We start from the raw sequence: 26,841 nt of genomic DNA, 5'->3' as shown, positions 1-26,841 counted from the left end.
CAATGGGCTGCTGCATGTGCGACAAACGCAGCAAAGAAGCTCATGCAGCAGTCTGAGCCGCAAGCGTCACTTTTTTGACCACACGTTTATGTGAAGGACAAAGGCACATTTTACTGGCAGCGTTTGGGGTGCCATCAACAAGTAATGCCACCCCAAGAGTGTCACACGTTTTTAACACGATGTGCAAATACAAGTCAATGCACGCGCTTTGGTGCCCGTTCCCAGTGTGAACAGGAACATAGGAGGCAAAAAAACGTAATTGTCATAATTATCAATCTTTGTCGAATGAAAGAGAAATAGTAATAAAAAAAAAACCTAATTTAATGAATTCCTCCTGCTCCATGTCATAAGGAGGGGGTTGTACTTTCCACCATAATATATATCTGAATGTGGGGGGGAGCTATATATGTGCACCCACCCCACAGGTATGAGACTCACACATCCCACATGTACACTGCTCCCCGTCCGGACACTCACAACAATCGCGCCCAACACGTGTGTGTAGTGAGGAGCTGTCACGTGGTGTCATGGATCTGTACACACATAATTCCCGCCCTCTCTCATTGCACGAACACCGGGTCACGTGCTACCATGACGTTTCCGTTTACCCCGGTCACGTGATCGTGGTTCCTTCGCCTCCCCTCTGGTCACCCCGTGCTGCTTGCCGGGTGTCATCAGGCGACATGCTGGCCCTGCGACACCTTCTCTACAGCCTGTCCCGGCAGGCCCGGGGTCGCCCTGTCAGTACCGGATGGGCTCCTGTCGGCGCTGCTTTCAATGTGAAGCAGCAGCGGAGACTGGATGTATTCGGGAAGAAGACGGTGAGAGGCGACCTGGGGAGTGTGTGTGAGCTTTGCCTGTGCCCAGCACTGACACTCGTCACCTTGTCTTCCGGAAATGACCGTCTCCACTATTCCTCCTCCCCCATGACAGTTTTCACCATTCCCCCCACACTTTTTCTAGCAATGACCCTCTTCACCATTCCCTCCCCATTGACAGCCTTCACCATTCACCCCCCCACACACCCCTTCTCCAGCAATGACCCTCTTCACTATTTCTCCCCGTGGCAGTCTTCACCTTTGCCCCCCGCTAACCGTTTTCACTTCCCCACCCAGCGCTGACCCCCTTTACTATTTTCCCTCGGGAATGACCCTCCACTATTTCCCTGCTGACCCTCTTTTCACCTTTTCATACCTCCTCCAGTGCCAACCCACTTCACTGTCTCCACTGGTGTTGACCCCCTTCACTATTTCCCTCCCAGCGCTGACCTTCACCATTTTTCCTTGGTAATGACACCCCTGCTCTGACCCACATCACCATTTGTGCTCAGGTGCTGACCCTTGTCACCATTTTGAGAGCTGATGTACTACCAATAGGATGGAACGCCTCTTCTACATCGGCTGTGTTTATATGTGAAATAAAAGCTCTTGTTACGCATGGAGAGTGCAATCTACCGGAATAAAAATGAATAAGAAATAAAACAAATGTCACCAGGATGGCTCAGCAAAAGATTGAAGTACATTTATCATACGTGGAATGACATGGGGCATGCACTATGGGCATAGCAGCACCCCTAAAGTCAGACCTCTTGGCCCCACTTAGCAATGCTTATTATTTAAAGCTGAAGTTCAGTTCTTTATTTTGGGGTTGGTTTGGTGTGCAGCCCCAGGGACATACCTTACCCCCAATGTAGTGTATTCCATGCCTTTACTGCAAAAATCTTTCCACTACTAATGCCGGATTCTTTCCACAGCGCCAATCTTCCCTCTCTGCAGAAGTTGAGATCAGTGGCTGTCTGTGAACCATTGGTGCCGCTCTCCCTTCCTCCTCTCTCACCCATTCACTGAACTCGTTGAATGCAAAGCGTTCTGTGATTTGAGGAAGCAGATCCTGTCGTCCCCAACCCCTTTTCTATTCATAGAAGGCTGTAGGACAAGAGTCTGAAAGACTAGAGCCAGCACACGATCATCTTCCAAAGTAGGGCTGCAACAACTAATCGACTAAATCGATAATCAATTATGAGAATAATTGGCAACTATTGTCATCATCATATAGTTGGGGAAGGAGAGAGAGACTTTTTTTTTTTTGTAATACAACCAATTGATTAGTTGAAAAAAATAATCGGGCAACTAATCGATTATGAAAATAATCATTAGCTGCAGCCCTATTCCAAAGAAAATCAAACTTTATTACACATAAAACACACAAAGAACAACCTCTGACGTGTTTCTGCCTTACTCAGCCTTAGTCATAGCCGGTAGAACAAGAGTGCCTAGGCACCATCACATATCGGGCTATATTTTAGGTGGAATACCAGACAAAAGATCATTTTTTTCCAAGGTGTTGATTAGGCACATGTAAAATTTCTAAATGTCTCCTATAACATAGCAGGTCTTAACTTTTTTAGGTCAGTTCCACTAATAGAATGAGATAGACATGACGACCTACATCTTCTGGGTTGTGTGATGCCCAGCTTGAAAGACTGAGGACAGATTGTGAGTGCAGGGTGTCATGGCGCCCTGTACTGTCTGTGTAGTCAGGAGGGGATGGAAGAGGCCCCACTGTGTCGTGATCAGCCAAAAGGCTGATCACACAATTAAAGTAAGGTTAAAAAAACCACGGCGTACTATACTCCAAAGACATGCTGGAAGGTTAATTGGCTCCGGTCTAAATTGGCCCTTCTATGTATGTGAGATAGGGACCTTAGATTGTAAGCTTCTTGAGGGCAGGGACTGATGTAAATGTGCAACAATACTGGGTGCTCAGGGTGTGTGTGGGGGATGGGCGCCTGCCTGCCTGGAGTTAAGCTTTGAAAAGCCCCAACGCATGGTTTATCCATATGCACTAGCAGCGATGGTGTATCATTCTATGCAATTGAAATAAAATATTGTTTATAGAGAGTGCAGCTATGATCAATGTGCAAGGCCTGCTTTAGCAGTGTTTTATTTTCCTTGTTTGGTTTTGTCTATCACAGGGCCTGTTCGGAGTTCCTGAGTTAGGTTCTCCAGAAGGTTTCCAGATAGTCCAGGAGAATGCCCTGAGAAAGTCGGAGTCCCTAGTGGAGAGAGTGTGCTCTACGCCTCCAAGTGCTGAGACTGTGAAGATGTTTGACCAGCTAAGTGATGAGCTGTGTAAAGTTGCTGATCTGGTGAGCACCAAAGCATGAATTCCTTGTCTGGGCTTACCTGTATTTCAAGCGAACACCGATTACCACATTCCACATCAGCGCCAGAGAATTAGCAAGGTGCCCTTTAAATATCACCACTATTGCAGGCAGAAATGCAGGGAACTGCAAAACTATGAAAAGAAATGACAGGGCGCCTGCCCTAGTGTAATTTATTTAACCACTTGAAGAGCGGGGTGTTTCACCCCCTTCCTGGCCAGGCCATTTTTCAGTATTCAGCGCTGCGGTACTTTGACTGACATTTATTCCATCATGCAACGCTGTACTGAAATTAATTTTATACCATTTTTTGGGGACAGATAGAGCTTTCTTTAAGTTTTGTATGTAAACAGCCATCGCTGGCTGTTTACATGCTCACAGTTTCGCCTCTCGTGTGCGCGCTGAGTGCCTCACACGAGAGGGGGGAGGGGCAGGACGTCTTAAGACGCCCTCCCGCTCCTAGCAGACTTCCGTCCGGCCGTTCACAAACGGCCATGGACGGAAGGTGGTTAAAAGGTATGTAAATGAACATAAATCGTACTAGGAAACGATGAGTCTTAAAAAGTGCCAATTGCGGCTGTGCCGCTACACACAAGGTATACAGCTCCACACTGGGAACAGCCTATACGTCTTTCTGTCCGACCATTAGTGCTGAACGTGTTTTCGGGGCCATGCCCCCTTCATTAGAGCATGTCATGTTACCTGTATGTATGAAGCGATTCCTAATAGTAAATAGGACAGAAATGTAGAGGAAAAAATAGGGGATGCAACATGGAGACGGAATTTGACATTTCTTGCTAAAATATCAACGTTTTCAACTAATAAAAACACACAGCCGAGGGTCTGTTGTACGTGAGTGCTTATTTCTCAAAGGGTACTAAGGTGGTTAAAACAGAACTAAAGTCTTTTTATTTGGAAAAATTGATATGTTGCAGATTGGCACATTATGGCCAAGAGCCCTAGAGGACCCTGCAGATCGATAATAATTTGTCTTGCTGTACTGGGATATGAGATTCAGTTTTCTCCAATAACTATAGCTGCATGGAGTTTGTGTGTTTTCCCACAGTTACTTTAAAGTAGGGATGTCCCCGATACCACTTTTTTAAGTACAAGTACTTGCCAATACCAATTACTGATACTTTTTCTTAAAGGGACAGGTGAAATTTTTTTCTAAAACAACACAGAATAATGATTTTAGGGAGTTTTCTTTATAATTATGAAGAACTGCAACTAAAATCTGCCTCTGGGAGTCAGGCCTACAGCTGAGAGTCGTGCAATGCATCATGGGACTTGTAGTTCCACAACAGCTGGCCAAGGTTGCCTACCTCTGCAATAGGGCAGAGTGCTTTGTCTATGTGCTGATCCGATAGGCTTGGAAGCAGCTGTTCAGAAACAAGATGATTGTAAGTGTTTGGGCAAAAATGTAAAGCAATGCTTTACATTGTATATATGTTTGATCTGGGGTTCTTATTGCAAAAAAGTTTTGAGAGTTTAATACTACTTTAATGTTTCAAGTGACACTAAACTCCGGTGTTAAATCTAAAAAATACATTCACGCACCTTAAAGGAGAACTATGAGATGAGTGATTTCCACTCACCTCATAGTTCTAGCCGACCTGTGACAATGAGACTGTCACAGGTCGGCTCAGTAGATCAGGAGGTGAGCGAACACATACCGGCGTTCGCTCACCTCTCGATCCTGTCACGGCTCTCTGCCGTGACAGGGGAGGGGCTGGATTCCCCCCTCCCCGCTCCGATCCGCCAGCGCTGACTGGCGGAACGGACTGGGAGGGGGCGGGTACAGCTGGCTCTGCCTCTAGATAGGCAGAGCCAGCTGTCAGTCACGCAGCTGGGCGGATCCAGACATAGTTGTCGGGATCAGCTTCAGCTGCGGCGTCTCAGTATACAGCGAGCTGTAGCTCGCAGTATACTGAGCTTAGGGTGACGGGAGGACGCTAGTTTGTGTCCTCCTGTTACCCTAAGGACAACTATGGGGAAAAGCCTTAACCCCATAGTTCTCCTTTTAACTATGAACAGAAATGTATCTTATTTGTGTATCACTCGGCTGTGGATCCTCAAATCATTTCTGAATTGGTGCTGACACTGTCCTTCCTTCTGGACGCTGGCTACGTTTGTTCCCCATGGTCCCTGTGTGGCTCATTGGCTCAATCAGGCTCATTGAGATAAAACATGAAGTGAGCACAGAACAGATAAGCTGTGTGAATAGGTGCACATAACAAACATAGTGAGGATTTTCCAAAATTTCACTGCAAAATACACTATGATCAATCCTAACCAAGTGTATATTACCGTATATACTGTATGTGTGAGCACTTTTTAGACAGTAACCTAGTAAAGATGAAATATGTCCAGGGCTTGAAAAATCCGCTTGTCCTCTCGTCTTTGACGAGAGGACGGCGGAGCCGGACGAGAGGTTCACGGCCGGCCATTGTAGTTAAATGGTTTGTATTAGCAGCAGCTGTCACTGCCTTTGCAGGTCCCGAGATCCGCTGCGCCCGGTGCGGCTGGGACCGGCACGGCTGCTCTGTGATAGGAGATCAAAGGGAGATTGGTACACGAACTCCCTCTGAGCTCCTCTCTGGTCCCCGAATGCAGGAAGTGATGTATATTACATTACGTCCGCATTCTACTGTCACTCTCCAGCTTCAGAAGCTGGTGAAGCAGATCTTTGCTTCATCAGCTTCTCTGGGGGTCCCTAGGTGATATTAGGGGTCTTGGAGACCCCTGATGTCTCCATAAAGAAGATCTGTCATGTAAATTGGCTGTCGCATAGGGGGCTTCTTAGTTAAATGTGGACAAATAAACCCACTTTCAGGTATGCAAATCCAAAAAGGGGGGGGGGGCTTTAAAAAAACTAATGCTCTCTCAATTTAATAAAAAGTAGAATAATTTATTAGAATATAAATTCATCAAAGAATATTATCTTAAAAGACACAGTAGAAAAATCGGTTTGGATTAATGAGACACAATACAATAGTATTGCAATACTTATACATTGTTGTTTTTAAAAGAGTGGAATATTTGTTCGAGATGATTTGATTTAGCATGATGGCCCCATTTTGATAGCTCTGTTTAACATTTCTGATTGATTTTTTTGTGGTTAATGAAATGTTTTAATCTCTGCAGGCTGACTTTGTGAAGGCCGCTCACCCTGACTCTTCATTCAGAGATGCAGCTGAGGAAGCTTGCAGGAGCATAGGTACCATGGTGGAGAAGTATGTCACCTATGTCTCTGCTACATTCTGCTGTTTAGTTTAAATCGGAGCATGAAGTGCTGTGAGAGGGTTCTGTTGCTGGATATCTTAACATTCAGGCTCTGTTCTCACCAATGCTATCACAATTGCTGCAGCTTTCAATGTTATTTTTATTTGTTGGAAGTTGCTGGGATGATTGCCTTGAACTGCTATGAACAGAAAATTGAAGTATAACATTAACCTTTGTAACACCCGAACATTTGTCAAAGCTGAACTCCAGGAATGTAAAAAAAAACTACCATTGCAGTGCCCCCCCCCCCAAAAAAAAAGAAAAACACACGCATAACAAGGGTTAAATGCTTGTATTTTTGTGTAAGGTTATAGAAATAAGGTGCAGTAATTGCCTTTTTCTCCAATCATCTGCCAGGCCAGTAATCTGAGAGATGATTGGCTCCCCCTTCTACAGGAAACACAATTAAGAAAGCAGTTAAAAACCCCTCCCACCCCCTCGTTTGTCCAGGAACCTACGTCACATTTGTTACTTTGCCTGACCGGTCTGCCTTGAGGTCGCTGAGCTCTGTGCAGCTCTGCTCCAGGTATCTCCGTTAGCCTGTGGCCTTGCTGTGGGTCAGAGGGTTCATCCCCCTATTTCCGGGTACTCCTTCCTCCGTTTTTCCCCTGGGAGGACGACACCTGAAGTCCCAGGCAGTAGTGCTCTGTCCTCATTTGGATCCGGTGGACCAACAGTGGCTGAGCGGTGTTGGCGGGGTTTCTTCGGCGATGGAGCGCAGGCAGTAAATTGAGGGAGCTGCGTTCCAGGACTCAGAGGGCGTGAAGTAATTCCCAGTGGCCACAGAGGACCTCACTTCCGCTGCACGCTTCTCTGCTATCTGCACGCTTAGACGCCGTTCTCAGCACCGCAGCCATCCCAGGTCAGTGAGTGGGGGAAAACGCCAACTCTGCTCCAATGGAAGAGGAGAGCAAGCCGGTGGGCACTGTATCCAGGTCCAAGGGTGTGGTGAGTACATGGATATACATTTTTTTCCATGGCTGGTACAGTGATATGGTGGAAATCCTGGGGGGTGGGAGATACAATAGGCATTTACCTTGGTATATGTTCTTCTATTTACTGCTCAGGATGCCTCTCCATTGAAGAGAATGACACCACAGGGTTCTGTTCCACCTACTGCCCCAGCTGCCAAACAAAACAAAAAGAGCCGTGGTAAAGAGCCATTCGGTCAGAAATGGAGAAGGATTTGGGGGTCATTGTAGACCACAAACTGAAAGGTAGTTTGCAGTGCCAGGCTGCTGTAAACAAAGCTTGCAGGGTTTTGTCCTGTATTAAAAAGGGGATGTATTGCAGGGACAAGTCTATAATTTTTCCACTTTATAGATCATTGGTTCGACCTCATCTGGAGTACGCGGTCCAGTTCTGGTCACCAGTACTAAGAAAAGATGTCCTTGAATTGGAAAAAGTCCAGCGGAGGGCAACCAAACTAATTAGGGGTATGGAGGACCAGAGCTACGAGACAAGGCTACTAAATTTAAACATGTTCACATTGGAGGTGAGGAGATTAAGGGGGGATATGATCTCCATGTACAAAATGTTCAATGGTGGTAGCAACATTAGCGATAAACTGTTTAAAATTAACTCCATTACAAAAACTAGAGGCCACCACCTAAAATTGGTGGAAAAAAAATTCCAGCACAAGGGGCGAAGGGGGTTCTTCACAGTAAGATCAGTTAGGGTCTGGAACTCACTGCCACAGGCGGTGATTTCAGCAAATAATGTGGAATTGTTCAAGAAACTTTTGGACGATTTCTTAAGGGACCGTAATATACAGGGGTACGGGTACTCCTAGAATGAGATCCTAATAGGTTGGACTTGATGGACTAATGTCTTTATTCAACCTCAAATACTATGTAACTGTAACTCTAAGCTTCCTGCTGGTTATGCAAAAACCTTTTGTGATTTATGCATTCAAAAATTATTAGCTAGTGAATCTTCTAACCTTCTGAAAGGATTTTTGGATTCTACGAGTAATGAAATGGTAGCTACTGTGCAGTCATTTAAGGGCGTCATTTCTGAAATGTTGCCTGCTTCCTCTGTTCCTTTTATTCCGGTTATGCCGGTCCTTTAGGTTCACAGGTTAAATCAGTTCCATTACCAAGGGATTTGGATAAGAAAGACTAGTTCAGGGTCCAGTTCAGATACCGTATTTGCCGCTGTATAAGGCGACTGGGCGTATAAGACGACCCCCTAATTTTTCTGTTAAAACATAGGTTTTGGGCTATACTCGTTGTATAAGACGAGTATAGCCCAAAATAATGTTTAAATACACCCACTAACATCCATGGCGGTATTCCCGAGTGTGGCTCGGGGTTAATTTTCAGTACCATAAGCGGTAACCCCGAGCCACACTCGGGATTACAGTCTCTTACCTTGTCCACGACCCCTGCTGTGTCCTCCATCTTCTGGGTTCCCTCCCTTGCGAGCGGCCGCATCGCAGTGGGGCGGAACCGGCGGGAATTTGAAAAGTAAAACAATTGGCAAAAAACGACAAAAAATAAATAATCACCGCCAGGTAGGCTAATCTGTCAGCCTGCTGGATGTGCGGTAATACTGTATGTAAGGTAGCTTCGGCTACATACAGTATACCGCGCCGAGCCATTCACGGCAGGATTTGTATTCATTAATAGAATACATCGTTCGCCGTGATTGGCTCAGTGCGGTATACTGTATGTAGCCGAAGCTACCGTACATACAGTATTACCGCATACCCAGCGTATAAGACGAGCCCCGATTTTATACGCCCGCAAATACGGTAGTTCTTTAGAGGAAGGAGAAACTTTAAGTGAGGGTGGGGATTCTCGACCCTCGAGGCATCTTTTTCCCCTGGAAGACATGGAATATTTATTACAAGCCTTATATCCTACGGAACAGATGCCAGATCCGCCTAGGGCAGTGTCAGTCCAGGACCGAGTTTATAGGGGTCTAGTAGAATCACAAGGTAGATTTTTTTGGTTCAGCAGTCCTTAAGGGAGCTGCTGGAGGGAGACTGGGAGGAGCCAAAAAGAAAATTCTTAGGTTTTAGATCCTGGAAAAGGAGATTCCCCTTTGGCAAAGAAGAGGAAGAGAAATACAGTGTGTGCACAATTATTAGGCAAGTGAGTATTTTGACCAAATCTCCATTTTTATGCATATTGTCCTAACTCCAAGCTGTGTAAACCTGAAGGCTTATTGGATTTAAGCATATCAGGTGATGGGTATTTGTGTAATGAGGGAGGGTGTGGCCTTAGGTGACCAAGGTGTATCAAGGTGTGCATAATAATTAGGCAGCTTCTTTTCCTCAGACGAAATCGGCCAAAAAAGAGATTCAACTGACTCTGAAAAGTCAAAAATTGTAAAAAGTCGTTCAGAGGGATGCAGCACTTTTAAATTATTGGGGCGTGATCACCGGGTCGCAAGAAACGTGTTGAGAAAGAAAGATGCAAATTAACTGCCAAAGATTTGAGAAGAATCAAACGTGAAGCTCCCAGGAACCCATTATCCTCCAGTGCTGTCATATTCCAGAACTGCAACCTACCTGGAGTGCCCAGAAGTACAGGTGTTCAGTGGTCAGAGACATGGCCAAGGTAAGGAAGGCTGAAACATGACCATCACTGAACAAGACTCATAAGTTGATAAGTTGAAACGTCAAGACTGGGCCAAGGAATATCTGAAGACAGATTTTTCAAAGTTTTTATGGACTGATGAGTTGAGAGTGACTCTTGACGGACCAGATGGAAGGCCCCTTGGCTGGATCAGTAACGGGCACAGAGCTCCACTTTGACTCAGATGCCAGCAAGGTGGAGGTGGGGTACTGTTGGGCTTGCATTATTGAAGATGAGCTTGTTGGACCTTGTCAGGATCCAGAGCACCCCTAGGTGGTGCTGGAGCCAGTTCCTGTGCTCGCCTGCGGGTGTCTCCAGCAGCCAGGGACTGTCAGGAACCTGCAGCTCCAGTACTCACCTGCGGGTGTGCCCCAGCTGTGACTGATCATCCCATCACCTGGTGCTTCCTGGGAGGGTATTTAGGCCCTCCCTGCAGTCAGGAAGCTGGCTCAGTATTGTGTCGCCTGCACTTGACTGATTCCCATAAACCTGAACCCTGCTTCCTGTCTGCAGACCTGTCACCGACCCGGCTTGTTACCCGACCACTCTCTTGGATCCTGTTCCTGTACCGTGCTGCTGCCCTCCTGTTAACGACCCGGCTTGTACCTGACCACTCTTCTTTTATCCTGAGGCCTGCCATATATCTGCAGGCCTGTTACCCCTCCTTGTTGCTTCCCCCTGGCTGTAGGTGTATGTTTGTCCCAGCGGTGGGTTTATTACTTCACTGCTAAACCTGTGGGGGGTTGAGGGGGTTTGTAGTGTTGTTGATGTGTAGCAAATAAACTGTGTGCATAGAACCCTATCCTGTGTGGGCATATTAATTTGGTCATCCTGCGTGGGTACCTGCATGTGGTGTGAGGATGCCTGTGCATGGTACACTGACAGACCTTTTCTGGTTGATGATGGTCTCAAAGTCAACTCTCACACCTACTGCCAGGTTTTAGAAGACATTTTCTTCAAGCAGTGGTACAGGATAAAGTCTGCATCTTTCAAGAAGACCATGATATTTATGTAGGACAATGCTCCATCGCATGCATCAAAGTACTCCACTGCATCAAAGTACTCCACTGTATCGAAGTACTCCACTGCGTGCCTAGATGAAAGAATAATGACATGGCCCCCTTCCTCACCTGACCTAAACCCTATTGAGAACTTGCGGGCTCTTCTTAAATGTGAGATTTAGGGTGAAGGAAAGCAGTACACCTCTCTGAACAGTGTCTGGGAGGCTGTGGTTGCTGCTGCACAAAAAGTTGATTTCAACAGATCAAGAAACTGACAGACTCCATGGATGGAAGGCTGATGACCGTTATTGAAAAAAAAGGGGTGCTATATTGATCACTGATTTTGTTTTTGAAAATATCAGAAATGTTTTTTGTAAATTTTGAGTTCTTTAACAGATGAAAATAAATGAGTGAATTGGGAAAGTGTTCATTTTCCATTTAGTTGCATAATAATTCTACAGACTAAAAGTTGCCCAATAATTGTGCACACATAGATGTTCTCCTAAGAAAGCCAAAACCTCACTTTTACTTTCTTAAATACTCAGGGTTGAGGTTTATTAACATTTTGAATTGACCGAGAGCACTGTAGTTGTTCAATAATTAAATGAATCCTCAAAAATACAACTTGCGTAATATTTGTGCATGCAGTTTATTTTAAGTGTCCTTAAAATGAAAATGACAGCTGCCTCCTAACATTTGAGTTTATCTCTAGTCTAGAAGCTGTAAAAGTATCTGTACTTGTACCAGGTACGGTACTTGGTATCTGTGCATCCCTATTTTTCACCTCTAACCTACCTGTTTCAACACACAGGTTAGCATATAAATGGCTTGGCCAGCTGATTTGAAAAATGTTCCGGAGGGCTTGGCAGCGAAAGGGTTAATCCTTCTCAGGTCTTTTGGATTAAGGTGTCATTACCTCAGTTCCTTTTGGTAGGATGGTTTCAGGGTTTTTTCCCCAATTAGTTCACAGTACCTAAACCCAAAGGGGGCGACTTGGATCTCAAAGCTCTGAATATCTTCATTCAGGTCCAGAAATTCTGCATGGAATCTACAAAACTTGTCATCACCTCTCATCCCTAGGTAGTCTTTCTGACTTTTGTGGACCTCAGGGATTCTTACCTCTTCACGTCCCTATCCTCCGGGACAACTGAAGACTAGGTTGTCCTGGAGGTGTTCAGGATCTGTGTCCTAGGGAAAAGGTTGGGGGGCATGCTGGATGTGGACCTCCTGACATGCAGGTTCAACAACAAACTGGTCATGTTTGTCCCAAGGTACAGGGATTGCTCTACTGGAAGCAATGGAAGCTTTCGTGGCTCCTTGTGATCAGTAAATCCTCATCTATGCTTTTCCTCCCCGGAAACTGCTTTCTCCTCTGCTACACATGATCAAGATGGAGGGCATTCCTGTGATTATTCTGCACTGGCCCAGACGAATGTGGTGGCCATAAGCACTGTGCAAGATCATCTGTATCTTCTGTCCCAAGGACTAGTTTTCCTACTTCCTGCAAGATCTGTCATCGGACATTGAAGGCATACTTTACATGGTGTGAGTTTACAGCAGGATGACAAGGAATCTCCTCCAAATGTATCTTTATTTCATACTGTTAAGTCCAAAAAAACAACACTTGCTTACATGTTTCAGCCCTACTGGGCCTTAGTCATAAATCCCCTAACAATGACATGTTAGGGGATTTATAACATGTTCTATATATGTTTTATTACAGTCATTAAAAAACCTAGATTTGTTTGCTGCTTGGAACACTTTGTATAAGATATTTACTTTTTTTGCTTTATATTGTTCTTAACGTGTTTGGATTGGGTGTTTTCTATAATTGAAGTAAATCACATGAATGCAGGTGGGGAGGGCAGATTTTGTATAAGAAAACCTATGTAGTGTGTGTGGTAACCATGCTATGACCAAGGCCCAGTAGGGCTGATACGTAAGTGAGTGTTGCTTTTATGGACTTTACAGTGTAACATAAAGATTCATTTGGAGCAGTTTCCTTGTGTGCTGTAAAATGTTTTACATCCTTGGAAGGTAGATTGTGGCTTTGCTCAGTGGTGGTTAAGTGTAGGGTGCAATGTGAGGTTAGAGCAGTGGTGTGAGTCTCTGGGCTTCCGCCTCAGGTATTTCTGGATGGGATGAATCTGCTCCTTCCTGCAGCTGGGTATGGACCAGGGTTTGGCTCTCAATGCTATCAAGAATCAGGTTTCTGGCCTTTCTGTTCTTTTTCAGATACGTTTGGCCTTGTTCTGTTTAAATCCTTTGTACAGGGGGTCTGCCATGTAGGTTTCTCTGTCTGTTTTCCTGAGACTTTGTGGAATCTAAATCTGGTTGTTTGTGTGCTTCAAAAACCACCGTTTTAAAATGCATTAGAGACATTCCTCTCTTTACTCTCACCCACAAGTTGGTTGTTCATGTAGCTATCAGCTCTGCAAATGTCTGAATTGGCAGGAACCCTTTCTGGTTGTGCATAGGGACATAGAGGCGCCTTAGGGTTTGTTCACACCATCTCCAGACCAGATCTGGATGGTTTTCTGCAAACATTTTTTATGTGTTCCATTGTATAAAATAAAGCAGAATGCTATGTGTACATTCCCAGATGCTGCAGCTTGAACAACATTGTGTAATGAAAGTGTGAAAGTGTCTCTTAAGGCCTGGCTAGTAGCTCAGGACTTGAAATTTGGAGCCCTGCTATAGACAAATGCATGGAACAGAAGGTGGTACACATACTACACAGGTTTGTCACCCACCGCACTAGGTGTGCATCATATTCAACTTTCAAGAATACAGAGGTGGCTCTCATAGCTATATGTCATTACTAACCTTCTGACTTACATTCTGTTTTCCTATATTGGCTTTTATTATTCATTGGAAATATAATATTGTGTTATGGGCTGTGTTCTGAAGTAACAAAAATCTGAGCAGCTGTACAGCCGCTTAAATCACTTGTACAAAACTGCTCCCCCGCTCTACAGTTAGACCTGCTTGCCTGAAGCAGGGCTAAATGTAGAAACAAATGCCTGCCCGGCACCCAAAACTACATGTCCTGGGCGTTGAGCATTAGGAATTCCACACCCCTGTATATATTTGTGCAGTTGGCATTTTTGTTTTAAGTACATCATATATCCCAAATAAATTTACTTCTGTTTCCAAACTTGGCTGCAAACGTGTGACTTCCTGTCTTTTAATCCAGTGATAATCAGCCCCTGTGATTTCCAAATCTGAATTGGCTATTCATAGATCGATCAATATATTGATGAACAGTGATATAGACATTTTTAAAACCTGCTCCAAACCTGCTCGCACTTCCATACTTTGCATTTGTTGTTGCTATTTCTTACACCTACAGTGTATGTGATATTTGTGTGGCTGGGCTTAGAACAAGCTTGTCAAATGTTTTGCAGTCAGGTCTGCTACTTACTTCCATGCTCCAGCAGATCTTACATTCCAATGTCCATAATACAGTCATACAGAAGCATTATTTATCTTTCATTCAGACTTGAGAAGAATTTACAAACTCCATGCAGATATGTGGTCTGACATAATTGCTGCCATTAAATTACTGCATGATGCATACTGTTTTCTTCAATGTTGAACATACTTATTAAGGGATGGAAAATGATATGTCCCAGATTCAGTTTTTATTTTGTTGCAGGTTGAACACCAATGTGGAATTATGTCAAAGTTTAAGAGAACTTCTAGAAAACAAATCTGTTTTGGATTCCTTAGATCCTGAAACCAGGTATCTAATACATCACCCCTTAAGGCAACCCAAAGTTCTTGTATTTTCCCAAGTGTGAAAATGAGACATCCAGTATATATAGTACAGTCATGAATTTTGTAGTGTGTAAAATAATCTTAGTACTAAGGAAGGTAACTCTAGTGATGAAGGTCTGTGCTGTATTTAATCATCTGTTCTCATTTGTTGTTTAAAGGCGGGTTGCTGAATTGTTTCTATTTGATTTTGAGATCAGTGGAATCCATTTGGATCGGGAGAAGGTGAGCAGTGCTTTTTTACATTACTTATACACAACAACACAATCACCTAAAATAGCCGAGCAGAGATACCATATAACAAATTGACTTTTCCGCAACCTGTGTGTTCCACCTATAGATTCTGCTAATCTTAAAAGTAGAGCAGCAGATCCACATATTGGTACCTTTAAAGTAGGGATGCACTGAAATAAAATTTTTAGACCGAAATTAAAAAATTTGTCAGGCCGAAAACGAAAATTACTTTTTTTCCCCCAATCTTTCTAATAAATGTTAATTTCTTTTTTCATTTCTTTTTATTATTTTTTCTTACTTTACTGTCGGGGGCTCTGTGGAAACATTAGGGGTCTAAACAGACCACTGATATTTCCCTTATAAAACAGAAAAAGAAATTGAACACACAGAGCCCTCCTTTTTTTCTGCTGCCCCTGTTATGGATGAACAGGAAGCCTCTATACTGAGCGCTCCTGTTCATTCATAAACTGTGGAGATAGTATCAGGTACTATGTCCACAATCATGAATGAACAGGAAGTGATGTAGAGCACTTCCTGTTCATTCATAACTAGGGACACAGTAAACATACTATGTCCTCAGTTATTTACAAACACTCAGCGATCATTGCTGATTGCTGAGTTTTTGTACTCCGCTCTCCATCCTGACTTGCCTGTCACAGGAGCTGAGCTCTCCACTCGGCCTCCTGACAGCTGTCACCGCCCAGCTCGGCTTCCTGACAGCTTCTCTCCTCCCCCCTGGGCGCCGGCAGCTGGATTGCCCCTGTGTCCTCTACCTCTGTTAACACAGGCAGTGGAGGACAGCGGGGAGGAGAGAAGCTAGGTATGCACTGCATTTTCAGCCGTTTTAGTACTATCGACATTTTGCCCATAGTACCAGTTTTGACCGAAATTTCGGTGCATTCCTACCTTAAAGTTTTAAAGCTGAATAAACCAAGCAAAGTTTTTTTGGCAAAATAGACCAGAAAACGTCTGCTTCTAACGTCTAGCCATTTTTTGTTTCTGGGGTACACTGTGTGACGCATGTGCTGTGCAATGGAGTACCCCAGGATTGTCATCTACAATATGCCAGGAATGGAACCAAGTGCTGAGGACAATGTGAATCCTGTGCACTTGTGCAGTAGTTGTGTTATCGAAGGCAGCCCAATGAATGAAGAGGACAGGGGGAAGCAGTGGAGGAATTGACAGCGGCAGTGAATGACAGTCTAGACAGCACTGGAGCTGAGCATTTATAGGTCATTATGACAAAAGTTGAAACTTTTTTTTCTTCCCCCAAATACATTGGGTGCAGAGAAAATAAAGAATACAAATGTGGTGTCGCCGTGAATGTCAAGAGTAGTGATGGGCTCGGGCATGTTCGCAAGCACCTTGTGCCAAGCCCGCCAAGAAGCCGTCAGCGCGCAGGGCCCATCACAGGCACGGAGACATGTTCCCGGTCCGCAGCTGCAGAGATCCGGAAATGTCTCTGTGCCTGTGATTGGCGCTGTCAGCTTCCTGGCGGACTCGGCACGAGGCGCTTGCGAACACGCCCGAGCCCATCACTAGTCGAGAGTAGGAGAATCTATTTTGAGGGTTTTTTTGATGGTGGGTAATGGTAATGGCAAAAAAATTAAAGGTAAATATAAAAATAAAAAAAATCTTAACATTTTCCATTAAATGACAGCCCCATGTGTCCTGAACAAAACAAGTATAATTCACCTAGATACACTAAGAGCCTGATTTATAAATCATAGCTGGGTGAATGCTGTTCGCATGGCGCTACTGCCACTAGATAGAGCCAAGGAGCATAGGAAATGTCTATGCTCCTCATAGCCATCTAGCGGCGGTAGTGAGCGCTATATGCTTGGCAGAAGATTTATAAATCAGCCCTTTAGTAGTTTTAAAGATATTTACAGTTTTACCAAGAAATGCTAAAGTTGCAAAACATTGTTCAGGCATTAAGGTTTGTATTTATGTTTATCAGTAAGCAGTTAAAGCTTGCCCAGAATAGTTGTTTTTCTGACTATACAAGGTAGCAGAGACGTGTGAATCACAACACTGGCTGAACAGAATTACAAATCATTTGTCAATTTAAATAGTAGAAAAACCCATTTTTCAACGGTGTATCTAGTTGTTTCCCTTGGACTATTTAAAGCCATAGGACACGCACACACACATTATTTAGCAGAAATATACAGATCTGTGTTGCTAGGTCCATGTTTCTGCCTTTGTCATATCATAAGGTATCAATGTTTTTTCATTGCAGCGTCAGAAGGCCGTCAACCTAAATGTTGTCATTGCAGACCTGAGCAGTGACTTTCTAATGGGATCCAACTTGCCCAACAAGATTGAGACAAATGCTATTCCTGATCACATTCGCTCTCACTTTGCCCGGGATGGAAAGCACCTACAAATCAGTGGCTTATATGCAGATTCTCCCAGTGATCTGGTAAGTGTGGAGGAAATATTTATTGCACAGGCTTAGAATAGGATTTCCAAACCCTAAGAAGTCCTAAGCTCTCTAACAGATCACAATGGCAGCCACTGTTTACATTAAAGTAAAACTAATTGATTCATCTGTGTAGGGCAGCAATACAACTACACTCCTGTAGCAGTTTTTGTTTACAAGTACAGTAAAGCGTCACTACACACATTTAAAAATTATTTTCAGTATGTTTCCAATGCAACTGCGCTATGTTGTAGCCTCTGATTGATCTGTGGACGCAAACTGTGACAATGGGCTATTCGAGTGGAGGCGGATGCATTGTAGGCACGCTAAAGTAGAAGAAAAACTAGGGCAGGCTGTGAGTCTGTGGTTCTTCACTTTGCGCAAATGCTGCAATGAATGCTGAGAAATGTAGTTTCCTAATTCGATTACAGGGCTTCTGGAATGCAAGGTGAAGCGCTAGATATCCCGCCCACAGCGCCCTTTACACTCAGGTGGTGGAAGCACTGGTTGTAAGTTTGAAAGTAGATTTTCACAAAAATGATGAAGGCGGGGAAAATTTGGAAGATCGTATGTATTTCAAAGGAGAAAAACCGACCTGTTGGATATATCATGCTAAATTGAGACGGTTAGACCTTAGTTGTACTTTAAAGTGATACTAAACTCGGAAGTTAAATCCTAAAAATACAATCAAGTACCTTATCTATTAACAAAAATGTATCTTATTTGTGTATTACTCAGCTGTAGATCCTCAAATCATCTCTGAATTGGTGCTGACACTGTCCTTCCTTCTGGAGGGTGACTACTTTTGTTCCTGATGGTCCCTTTGTGTGTTGTAAAGTAGTCACCACTCCAAGCCCGCTCCAGAGATGGACTACAATTTCATGTTTAGTTTACTAATTTGTATTGAGATTGTAGTACATCACAGGAGTGAGCTTGGAGCGGTGACTACTTTACAACACACACAGTGACCATGGGGAACAAAAGTAGCCACCCTCCAGAAGGAAGGACAGTGTCAGCACCAATTCAGAGATGATTTGAAGATCTAGAGCCGAGTGATACACAAACAAAACACATTTATTGTTAATAGTTATGGTACTTGAATGCATTTTTGAGGTTTAACTCCTGAGTTAAGTGTCACTTTAATGTAACACAGATAAAACCCATACTGGAAGATCTGCTTTTTGCAGATATGTATATAAATAAGTGTGTGGTTGTTATTTTGCAATGGTTCTGTTCTGTTATATGTGAATTGGTGGATCTTGTTCAATACAATTTGAAAGAAAAATCGGTATGTGGAATTCCATATATAGAGACAGCACTGTGCCGCTGTAATGCTTCAGCCTCAACTTAGGCCTTATTCACAGGAGTGAAAAATTGTTTATTGGGTTAAGGTCAGTGTTCTGTGCCGCTCACTAAAGGTCATCCACACCAAAATTATCAAACTGTGTCTTGGATCAGGGGCCCAGTCATGCTGAAACATAAAAGGGTCTTCCCCAAACTGTTGACACAAGATTGGAAATGCACAAATAAATGCCTTTGCCTGCTGTAGCATTAACAGCACCTTCACTGGGTGCATATTCCTTGTGGAATGCTTTACTAGGAGGATTGGAGGCTGTTGAAGCAGCAAGGGATGGGGGGTTGTCGTCAATACATATTGATTCCTAAGGTTGTGGACTGGAATGTTTATTAAACTCACATAGGTGTGAGACGTGTCCACAAATGTATGGCTATATAGGGTAAATCAATGAAATGTGTTATTTTACTCTAATTTTTTAATTGCTTTTTTATTTTGTTGCCAGAGTTTAGAATAGGTTGTAGTACTACTGAAAATATATATTTGTGTGTTTTTTTTTCTATTTAGGTACGGGAAGCAGCTTACAAGGTTTTCCTTTACCCAAATGGCAGGCAGTTGACATGCTTGGAGGAATTGCTCAGTAGTAGGAATGATTTAGCCCAGCTTGTTGGATACCCGACCTTTGCACACAGAGCACTGCTTGGGACTATAGCTAAGACTCCAGGTAAAATGGTCTGCTAGCACAAAATTGGCAGTTAGGGATTGTGAAGGTGATATGTTAGGGTCCCCACACACCTTACGATTATCGTACGATAATCGCGGGAAATCCCGCGATCGTACGATGATCGTAAGGTGTGTGGAAGCCGTGCGACCTCTACTACTGTAAGGTCGCACGACTTTAAACTTACGGACATGTTCGAAAACCCGCCGAGCATCGTACGATGTTCGGCAGGTTTGTGGCATGTCCGTGCGATAACAGCCGTACGGGCCGGTGTGCGCAAGTGCACACTGTCCGTTCGGCATTGCGGTCATCGGAAGCCCGCCCCTCAGGGGGTGTGGCTTGCGATCATCGCAAGTACGATCTGCCTATGCAACATAGGCAGATCGTACGTTTTTTTAAGTACCTTACAACCATCGCAAGACAGAAGTCTTGCGATGGTTGTAAGGTGTGTGCCCAGCCTTAGCTGGCATGCCTATTGCATTGGGATCCGTTCTTTCCTGTTTATATTGGATAATGCGGGGGGGATAGAAACGCCCAAAGTTGGCAGGGGCAGAGCCAGGAACATTGGCTGGGAGATTGTGCTGCTGGGTTCCATAAGAAATATAAAACCGGTTGGGGTAATTGAACTGGCCCTTTAAACTGTTATAAGCCAGTGCCGAGTTGGAAAAACTGCAGAGAAGCACATTGCACTTTGTTTAGTATTTATAAATACCTTTAAGTCCCTAAAGCCTATTTTTTAGTAATCAGCGCTGAGGTACTTTGACTGACATTTATTCAGTCTTGCAACGCTGTACTGAAACTAATTTTATATAATTTGGGGACAGATAGAGCTTTCTTCTGGTGTAATAAATCACCACTGGGATTTTTTTTAACATTTTTACTATATAAAGAAAAAAGTACAGAAAAATTTGAAAAAAAAGCCTCTTTTCCCAACATTTTGTTCTTAAACATTGTAAATAAACACATTTAAGCCAAAATGTATTCAGCTACATTTCTTGGGTTACGTCAGGCAAATGGATAGGAAACGTGTCAATCTTTAAAATTGCAAAAAACGACCATACCCTTTAAGAGCTTTTACTGCTCATCAATTTAGTGTTAACAGTGATTGATGGGCCTAGTGATTGCAGTGATTGCTTACCAGTAGTTAACAGTGATTGCTTGCACTCCAAAGTTTGCAGTGATATGACATATAGCAACAATCGTTGTTTTTGGATGTAGGCACACCCAAAGTGTGTTTGCTTAAATCTAGTTTTTCTGTGACTTTATGGAGACTATAAATAAGTTGAACAATATGGGACCCAGCACAGAACCCTGAGGCACACCGCTCATTACACTAGCCCAGTCTGAAAAGGTGCCATTTACAGATACCCTTTATTGAAACATTGGGGTCTAATAGACCCCTGATGTCACCTATAGACGCCAAAGAAGCTCATGACACAGAGATCATGCTTCACCAGCTTCTTCTCTGGCTCCAGCAGCCGGAGAAATTACACAGAAACCAGAAGTGATGTAATATACATTGCTTCTTCTTTCAGTGATTGATGGGGAGATCAGCCGCTAGAAAAGTGCTGATCTCCCTCAGAGGTTTTGGTCCATATTGTCATGATGGCATCACGGGCCCAAAGTGTGCCAAGAGAATAACCCCCACACCATTACACCACCAGCAGCCTGAACCGTTGATACAAGGAAGGATGGATCCATGCTTTCATGTTGTTTACGCTAAATTCTGACCTGATCATCTGAATGTCGCAGCTGAAATTGCGACTCATCAGACCAGGCAAAGTTTTTCCAGTCATCTATTGTCCACCTATTATGACCCTTTGCGAAATGTAGCCTTCGTTTCCTGTTCTTAGCTGACAGGAGTGGCAGCCGGTGTGGTCTTCTGCTGCTGTAGCCCATCTGCTTCAAGGTTCGAGGTATTGTGCATTCTGAGATGGTATTCTGCATACCTTGGTTGTAACGAGTGGTTATTTGAGTTACTGTTGCCTTTCTATCATCTCAAACCAGCCTGCCTATTCTCCTCTGACCTTTGACATCAACAAGGCATTTTCATCCACACAACTGCCGCTCGCTGGATATTTTCTCTTTTTCAGACCATTCTCTGTAAACCCCAGAGATGGTTGTGTATGAAAATCCCAGTAGATCAGCAGTTTCTGAAATACTCAGACCAGCCCGTATGGCACCAACAACCATGCCACGTTCAAAGTCACTTAAATCACCTTTCTTTCCCATTCTGATACTCGGTTTGAACTTCAGCAAGTCCTCTTCACCACGTCCTAGATGTCTAAATGCATTGAGTTGCTGCCATGTGATTGGCTGATTAGCAATTTGTGTTACCAAGCGATTGAACAGGTGTACCTAATAAAGTGGCCGGTGAGTGTATATTTGTTTGATCTGGATTAATTATTAAAAAAAGTTTACTTGTTTAATACTACTTTAAGTTAGCGGCTTGCAGTGATCAAACAATGGCAACATTTTAGGGTTTGTTGCCTGTACCTTTGCTTAGTACACACTATATAGGAGTGTAGCGTGTGTTATGTTCATATTCAGAAAAAAATTAAGCATTAAATATCTGTGCCTTGGAAGCTGTGCCCCAAAAGGACTAAGCAAGTGGACAAAGGGCTAGTCACCAGTACTGCCTGTGGTATCCCTGCAGCAGATTTGTAATAATGACTTACCATGTCTTGTTCCACATTGTGTCCCTTTGATAGAGGTGCCCCCCTCCACTGGCTTCCCAGGGCTCAGCTGTCCCCCGGACGGGAACGGCACGGTGGGTCTTCCCTGACAGATCTGATTGAGATCAGCAGGATTCTAGCCACTGAACTCTCCTCCGATCACTGGACCCAGAAGTGATGAGTATTACATCACTTTCAGTGTCACTGGACACATTCTCCAGCTCTTAGAGACAAGAGAAGAAGCTGGTAAAGCAGATCTCGGCTTCATCAGCTTCTTTGGGGTCCCTAGGTGACAGGGGTCTGATACACCCCTGATGTCTCCATAAAGAGGACCTGTCACATCCTATTTGCTATTGCATAGGAGACTTATTAGCCCCCCTATGTGATAGCAATAAAGTGAAATATATAAAAAATAAAATGAAAGTAACGTATTAAAAAATGCAAAAACATTTTTTTTACAGTCCCCCCACGTGCATGCACATATGCAAACAAGTATCAGTGCGCCTACATGCAAAAATGAAAATTGCGCCACACATGTTTGCGTATCGCCGAGAACGTTGGAGTGAGAGCAATAATTCTAGGGCCATTAATCACTGTTAACACTAAACTAATGATAAAAGCTTTTAAAGCGTCGCCTATGGGAAATTTTGGGTATTGTAGTTTTTTGTGGTTTCACGGGTGAACGCAGTTTTAAAGTTTGACATGTTTGGTATCTATTTACCCGACGTGACCCCGTCTTTTTATATTTTACCAAAAAACTGGGTATTCTGTGTCTGTGCACTAAATTTCATTTTAGTCTATTTTATCCTAAAAATACTGGTTTATAAACATTTGCACAAATACCATGCAACATAAAACATTGCAACTAGCCTTCTACAGGGCCTCTGCTTTCAGAAAATATATCATTGTTTGGGAGTTTGAAGCTGTGTGTGCAAATGGTAAGAGATTGCTCGGGGCAGCCAGTGGTTAACACAAAGTATGAAAACGCTCAGTTTTGGTTAAACCAGTATTTTTAGAAACAAATACACTAAAATTAAGTGATAGAAGACAGAAACCTTGTGCTAACAGTTTTTCTCATATTTTTGATAGAAAATGTGATGTTATTCCTTGAAAAACTATCCAGCAAATTACGGAAGCGGTAAGTTTCATTAGTAATACGGTAGAATGGCATCATGGCACACTCACAAACTAGCATGTAAAACAACTTGTCTCACCACTAAGGACAATGACAGAGGTTTGGATACACCTCCTTAAAGGTACAGAAACACACAAGGGATCCCGCACATCCCATTGGCAGCTGAGAAACCCCATGCGTCGCTGCACCAAATCGGTAAAGCAAAACAAACGACAAACGCACTCAACAATTTGTTACCAGTTATACAGTAAGGTGCACACGAAATGGGCTTTGAACAGTAGAACAGTAGAAAGGCATCATGGCACACTCACAAACTAGCATGTAAAACAACTTGTCTCACCACTAAGGACAATGACAGAGGTTTGGATACACGTCTTCTGCAAAGGATGTGTAAGCCGCACTGCCGCGCCAAGGCACCTCTTATAGTGCGGTCCTAACTCTGTTCAAAGCCCATTTCGTGTGCACCTTACTGTATAACTGGTAACAAATTGTTGAGTGCGTTTGTCGTTTGTTTTGTTTTTTCATTAGTAATACGGACATCAATCACTCAGTTAATTTCAATAGATTGTTGCTAGAGTTGGAATTTATCTGCATGTAGTTTGTTCACAATCTGAACAAAATCCCTATAAGCCCTCCTTACCGTCTTGTCTTGAATTGTATTGTGATTGTAATGTCTTCCTTATATTCTAAAGTGCTGCGCAAACTGTTGGTGCTATATAAATACTATGTAAAAATAATAATATATACCAGTAAGGTACTTTGTTCTTAGCTATTAGATCAATACAGTGTCAAAAAGCATATGGTCCCTCCAAAATGCCAGTAGTGACACTACTACTACACAGGGTCACAGCTGAAAACTTTTCATTCACCAGTTATATTTATTTCATTCATGTGTAGAGCTATGACAGCTTTCGCTTTACAGGAAATATTGGGTTCTCTCAGATTTGCCCCGTGTGCCACAGGAATTTACAATCTAAATAATCTAATGCCAGATTTATTCAAACACACTGACCAGGGCCCTTTTAGCCCTCATTCACACGGGTGATCCATGCTGCGTGCATGGCCGTATCGGGCAGCTCCCGAGAAGGACAGGTGCTGCGTGTGATTGTGCGCAGCAGCCTGTTATTCTCTGGGAGTAGATGTGTGAATGAGGGCTTAGGCTGAACATCGATTACCTGCCTGTATTGATATGGACAGTTGCAGAGACTTGTAGCAGCTAGAAAAAAGTAGAGCAAAAATTAAAACTTGTACACAATGTCAAATTGGGAATAGAACCCAGCACAAAGAGAGCTAACAGCTAATCAACAGTTGTATTTAGTTCAAAGTAAAATGTATTTATCGCCAAATAAAGGAACTAAACAAAGGATTATTGCTTTGATGTCTTGCTGACTTTGGTTTTTAGCATGCCCATTGTCTAGACACTGCTAGGCACACTGCTCATTTTAGTGCATGTTTTTCAGGACCTTGAAAGACTTTGAAATGATGACAGAGATGAAAATGAAGCTGAATCCCACGAACCCGGTAAGAAAGAGTGTTATGTTCAGGGCCCAGTAAATTTTTCCAAAATATTTCCATTCCCCAACAGTAAAAATAAGTTTATATCATAAGCTTTCACATTCCTCTTGGCTGCTGTGTTGCAATAACATGTGTTAACATGCGTTCCATCAAAGCAGCCCATTCAAGGACTGCCAACGCATGACACCAGCCCAGTAATCAGATATGATACTTTGTTTTTTTAAATTCAGGCCATCGCATGTGCATTGTAATAGTGCTTTCCGTGCCACATAACAGCAAAGATCGTACGATGGTGCATGTTGCAGCAACGTATGGTTAAGTATTCATTGTGGCTTGTGGTACTGCAATATGCAGATGTGAATAGGTGGCATACCACTCATTATTATGTATACAGTAGATTACAGGAATTAAGGGATCCTGTGTCCAGTCAGTCGGCTGGGAAAAACAACATCCAAACTTATTTGCATAGCCGCAGCCTCGCTGCTCCCACGCTTTAGTAAGTGTAATTGGTAAAACTTTATAACACGTCAGAAACCGCAGCTAATTGGGGAGTTCGGATGCTGTCATGTGACAATGAAGGCAACAGGATTGTTTTGCTGGGAAAGAAAATAATGGATGCATGTTTAAGAGGGACAAAGAACTGCAGGGACAGGCAGAGTTCTGTAGTCCAGCAAAGGAGAACTCGGGCAGAGCTGACGGCAACAATGTCATTGTTTATTATACTGTAGTAACTTTTTGGCTACATGTGCTACATGTGGTTTGCGAGACAGATTTGTTAAAGTAGTGTTAAACTCTCAAACTTTTTTCAACAATGCATCCATTTCAAACAAATATACATTGCCCAAATACTTACAATCATCATGTTTCTGAATAGCTGCTTCCAAGTCTCTCCGCTTAGCTTCCCTAAACTTCCTGCCCAGTACAAGATCACCAAGGACAGTGCAGTAACTGTTCATCTACTAGCTTGGAGGAGGGAAGAGCGGGGGCCAGGGGGGATGGAAGTAGCTTGGTTTTTCTACACAGCATATAGAGAACATTTGACCCCTTCAAGCTCATAGGGTGATATTTTAGACTGTATGATGGATTTTAGAGTTTTGTCATTATTTTATTGTGAGTGATTTGCATACTTTATTTATAAGGGACTGATGCCTTGGGATCCGCCTTATTACGCTGGTGTTTTACGCGCTGAGAGGTAAGGTCTAGTGTTTAAGTCAATCTCTACACAATTCTCTCCAGATCAGTTATGTTTAGAAAGGATTTTAGCAGACTCATAACTGTACTGTTGAGTGACACAAACTTTTCAGCAACTGGCTCCTTTCTCTGTGCTGGATTCTCAGTGGGAGAATTTCTAAAAACTGAGACGTTACTGCGAGTCTTTCAAACACTATGCAGTTCTTGGTTGGGTCAAATCTGCATTTCTTCTCAGTTTTATGAGAGGTACTGGTTTCAGTTTCATTCCAATTTAAGGCTAGACTCCAGGCACTAGGAAATATTATTTCCTAAAGACTGGTATACGGTAAGTTACGTATGGTTGTTTTCCTTTTTCTCTTATATATAGTGCCATCATTTGCTTGTAGTCCCCAATTATAAGTGCACACAACTTCAGTGCAGCTTGCTGTAGAATATGATAGACACTCTTTCTATGTGTTGTCATGCAACATTTCTTGTGCCGAATGTTTGACAGCAGATGGCGCTAGCATATAACAAGAACACAGAAGAGAAACGATGTTAACGGGCAAAAATAAAAATGCATATCACCTTATTCTAACCTGTGCCTGGGATTGTGTTTCCTAACAATGACAAAGAAACAATTACCCCATACATAAAGCCAACTCTCCGCTATCTCAAGGCAGCTTTTTTCAAGCTGTCAGTGAATCTCCAACTTAAAGGAATTAATAAGTATCACTGGAACCCTTAGATTACACTATTGATGTTTCTCTCCAATAGTATTGTACTGGCGCTTTCATGGGGTGCCTGGATTCTGTGCTGGCGGCTTCTACACACTAAAGGATCTCCACAGTTTCCTTGGTTT

General features: G+C 43.2%; 1 protein-coding gene across 1 annotated transcript in view; it reads left to right on the top strand.

Annotated features, from left to right (window-relative positions):
* The first annotated feature begins 634 nt into the window (after window positions 1-634).
* The window catches only part of MIPEP (mitochondrial intermediate peptidase), an 87,412-nt gene continuing 61,205 nt past the window's right edge, over window positions 635-26,841 (top strand). Inside the window, exons 1-10 of the mRNA XM_018572004.1 lie at window positions 635-821; window positions 2,975-3,148; window positions 6,311-6,399; window positions 14,692-14,778; window positions 14,972-15,035; window positions 17,287-17,469; window positions 19,331-19,487; window positions 23,249-23,297; window positions 24,755-24,815; window positions 25,949-26,001. Of these exons, the coding sequence (XP_018427506.1) occupies window positions 684-821; window positions 2,975-3,148; window positions 6,311-6,399; window positions 14,692-14,778; window positions 14,972-15,035; window positions 17,287-17,469; window positions 19,331-19,487; window positions 23,249-23,297; window positions 24,755-24,815; window positions 25,949-26,001 (1,055 nt within the window). The 5' untranslated portion in view covers window positions 635-683. The remainder of the gene's footprint in view (window positions 822-2,974; window positions 3,149-6,310; window positions 6,400-14,691; window positions 14,779-14,971; window positions 15,036-17,286; window positions 17,470-19,330; window positions 19,488-23,248; window positions 23,298-24,754; window positions 24,816-25,948; window positions 26,002-26,841) is intronic.

This window comes from Nanorana parkeri, unplaced genomic scaffold, assembly GCF_000935625.1.
Source record: "Nanorana parkeri isolate BGI_ZX_2015 unplaced genomic scaffold, ASM93562v1 scaffold1897, whole genome shotgun sequence".
Lineage (NCBI taxonomy): Eukaryota > Metazoa > Chordata > Amphibia > Anura > Dicroglossidae > Nanorana > Nanorana parkeri.
This window is presented reverse-complemented; position numbering and strand designations above follow the sequence as displayed.